This window comes from Xenopus tropicalis, chromosome 5, assembly GCF_000004195.4.
Source record: "Xenopus tropicalis strain Nigerian chromosome 5, UCB_Xtro_10.0, whole genome shotgun sequence".
In the NCBI taxonomy this organism is placed as follows: Eukaryota; Metazoa; Chordata; class Amphibia; order Anura; family Pipidae; genus Xenopus; species Xenopus tropicalis.
Window position 1 is genome coordinate 59589145 of NC_030681.2, and position 3555 is coordinate 59592699.

At 50.7% G+C, this 3555-nt stretch overlaps 1 protein-coding gene across 1 annotated transcript; it reads left to right on the forward strand.

Moving 5' to 3' along the window:
- The first annotated feature begins 708 nt into the window (after nucleotides 1–708).
- LOC100158459 (uncharacterized loc100158459) lies at nucleotides 709–3189 on the forward strand. Its single transcript, NM_001127900.1, has 2 exons — nucleotides 709–2423; nucleotides 3130–3189. The coding sequence occupies exon 1, from the start codon at nucleotides 1051–1053 to the stop codon at nucleotides 1951–1953; it is 903 nt and encodes a 300-aa protein (NP_001121372.1). The 5' UTR covers nucleotides 709–1050; the 3' UTR covers nucleotides 1954–2423; nucleotides 3130–3189.
- Nucleotides 3190–3555: the final 366 nt, after the last annotated feature.

Here is a 3555-nt window from a genome sequence, read left to right on the forward strand (position 1 = left end):
TGGCAGAAGGAATCAAACCCTGTTCTGCATTTACGACAGGGGCTGCTCCCTTTCTGGCTTACAAAGGTGGCTGCCAACAATTCCAATTTGTTAGTCTTTATTATACACAAGGAAGATCACAGAGACTGCCCGGCTGTAACCATCACAGCTGTACCCACAAGTTCCAGTGCCTGGAAGTAGCAGTGCCCAGCCCTGGCACCCCCCGCAGGTAGAACCGCTAAGTGCAGGCTGGCTACCATAGGAACTCTGAGCAAACTGGCAATGCTGAAGATACAATAAAGAGCCTCATTTTCTAAAGGAATTGTGTGTGTGAGTCCGACCCTATGTCCACGTCTGGAATATACAGTGGCTCATGGGATACCTTCAGCTACGCAGATGATGGCTGGACTCCACAGATCCCTACAGATCCCAGGGAGAACACCTTGTTCTGGCAGAGGTGTCAATGCCTTGGACTCTCTGCAGATGTGGCCCTGACCCATGGGCTAGAACAGCTGGTGAGGATGGAGGCTGACCTGGAGGCAGATTACTATGCCCTGCAGAGTACCATGCACTAACCAGGTGGGAGATACAAATACAGTCCCTACACGGTGCGGCCTCTTCCCCACAGCTGGGAGCAATGGCAAGAGCTCTGGGACCAGCTGGACTTCTGTAACTACAACACCTTTGTGGGTGACCCAGAGGAGGAGTTCTGGGACCTCTATAGGTGCCGGTTTAAATATATTGGTATGAATGATACAGAGGAAAGGAGGGACTGGCTGGCTGAACTGGTTTACCGGGAACTGGATATTATAAGAGACTATGTGGGGATCCTACGATTTGAGGATCATCGTAGGGAAGAAATGCTGGCACGTGCCCAAAATTTATTCTGTTTTGAGCAGGCAAAGCCAGTTCTGGGTGCAGTCAGCCCCAGAGATTCTCATTTTCACCCTATTTCAATCAGTGCTGGGGTGGGAGAGGAAAAAAAGCTCACAAATGACTAAAATGTATTGCCCTGGGGAACCAGGACCTACTGATGTGTGTAACCTGAGGTAAGGAGATGTTACACAGGAGATGCCTGCTGCAGCCTCCTCAAGTGAAAACCCTGTCTGTGTGGAGTCCGGGTGCTGTGTGATCCCTGGACTGGCAGAACCTGAGAGTGGGTGCTGTTATTCTAAAGGCTTGGCAGAGGCTGAGGCCTCCCCAAGTGAAAACCTTGTCTGTGTGGAGTCCGGGTGCTGTGTGATCCCTGGGCTGACAGAACCTGAGAGTGGGTGCTGCTATTCTAAAGGCTTGGCAGAGGCTGAGGCCTCCCCAAGTGAAAACCCTGTCTGTGTGCAGTCCGGGTGCTGTGTGATCCCTGGGCTGGCAGAACCGGAGAGTGGGTGCTGCTATTCTAAAGGCTTGGCAGAGGCTGAGGCCTCCCCAAGTGAAACCCCTGTCTGTGTGGAGTCCAGGTGCTGTGTGATCCCTGGGCTGGCAGAACCTGGGAGTGGGGAATTGGCAGAGGCTGTGACCTCCCCAAGTGAAAACCCTGTTTGTGTGGTGACTAGCGGCTGTGTGATCCCTGAACTGGCAGAACATGAAAAAGGTTGCATGGAGGAGAAAGAGAAGGATCTCCCATCACCAGTGGAGTGGCTGCTGGTTAGAGAGGACCAGAGCCATGACTTGAGCACAAAAAATGGGAATGTCCAAGTCTGGTCCATTTGCCCAGGAAATAGTGAGCTGCAAGAACCTAAGATGCCAAGCGGCAAGGAATCCAATCCAAGTGACCAGATGATTACCCCACAGAGAACTGCATCTTTGGTAAGTCCCAATGCTGTCCCTTCAATAATTCCCAGATGGAAAGATCCCCTGCTGTGTGATGGTACAGGGACTGGGGCCTTGAGAAAGGTTGGGTGGAACCCAGAGACAAGACACGGGGGTAAAAACTTTTGTAATACTCTTTGGGGTCCACTGGTCATTGGGGTCACTTGAAGATGAGTCGCCTTGGCCACCCTGCTTGGGGAGGGGAATACAGACTGTACCACCTGTGATTGTTCCCTTCTCCCTGGGAGGCACCTTTATTGTCCTGGAGGCCAGAACTGTGACATTTACAGGAAAACCCATACAGAGGGAAGAGGATTAATGATGGCTGCCCTGAAATATCTTCCTTAAATCCTGTGGGTTCTGTTTACACGCCATCTTTTTATCTTACATCTATCTTGTTATGTAATGCACAGTGTACCCCTGCTTTGTCAATATGTGCCCCCCAGGAACTAAAGACTTTGCTCAGTGACTCTGGAAACTCTTTGTGAAACTGCACCAACAGCTGCCCCCTACTGTGTGTGAGGAGCCCAGCCACTAAGGGCTGTCTGGGAAACTGCACCAACTGCTGCCCCCTACTGTGTGTGAGGAGCCCAACCACTAAGGGCTGTCTGGGAGGGGGAGAGAATACTGTGACTTTGGGGCAGATACCAACTAGGAGTCAGAAATAACATTTTTTCCTATTTACTGTGAACATTTTGTTTTATGGGAATTGGCTAGTGAGGCTGCTGGGAACCTGTGGAGGCCCCCAGCAGGCTCACTATTTGGAAAGGGGGGAGAAATTGTGATAAAACAACTTTTTTGTACTTTGAGGAAAAGTGTTATCTCTTCTGCTATAATGTAAGTGTGGGGCAAATGGTACAGCCTGTGTTCATGTCTGTTTAATGTAATTTGTAGCCAGCCTGAATTCCTGTTCTCCAAAGGTAATTGACCCCTGCCAGGACCCTCTGTAATCCAATACGCATAGTTGGCCCCAACTCCCCCTGTAAGGGCTGTGCCCTGTCTGGATCCTGCATAAAGACTAAACTGGGCATGCTCACTAAATGGCACCTCATTGGCCCTGTGGTATTAGCTGTGATTGGCCCCTCTGGAAGCTGCCTTTGGGTTGGCAGAAGGAATCAAACCCTGTTCTGCATTTACGACAGGGGCTGCTCCCTTTCTGGCTTACAAAGGTGGCTGCCAACAATTCCAATTTGTTAGTCTTTATTATACACAAGGAAGATCACAGAGACTGCCCGGCTGTAACCATCACAGCTGTACCCACAAGTTCCAGTGCCTGGAAGTAGCAGTGCCCAGCCCTGGCACCCCCCGCAGGTAGAACCGCTAAGTGCAGGCTGGCTACCATAGGAACTCTGAGCAAACTGGCAATGCTGAAGATACAATAAAGAGCCTCATTTTCTAAAGGAATTGTGTGTGTGAGTCCGACCCTATGTCCACGTCCTTCGCGTGGCCCGGTGCCGTCACAATGCTCATTTTTTAAGGCGAGCTTTAGTTTATTAGTGTCTTATAGTTCATCACTGCTGCTGAACTGTTTCACCCCCACAGGAAAGAATTGAATTCAGCTGCTTAAAGGACAAGAAAAGGCTAAGTCACTTGGGGGTGCCAAAATGTTAGGCACCCCCAAGTGACTTTAATCGCTTACCTGGTGCCCCTGTTAGGAGAAAACAGCACCAGCCCGGGGTACCTGTAGCGATGCGCTTCCTCCTTCCGGCTTCGTTTTGCTGGGACCCCACGACCGGCGTATGTGCAGTAGAGCGAAAAGCCGACTTCTCT

Coding starts and splice junctions, on each gene's coding strand:
- LOC100158459 (NM_001127900.1), top strand. CDS start 1,051: ATGCCTGCTGCAGCCTCCTCAAGTGAAAACCCTGTCTGTGTGGAGTCC.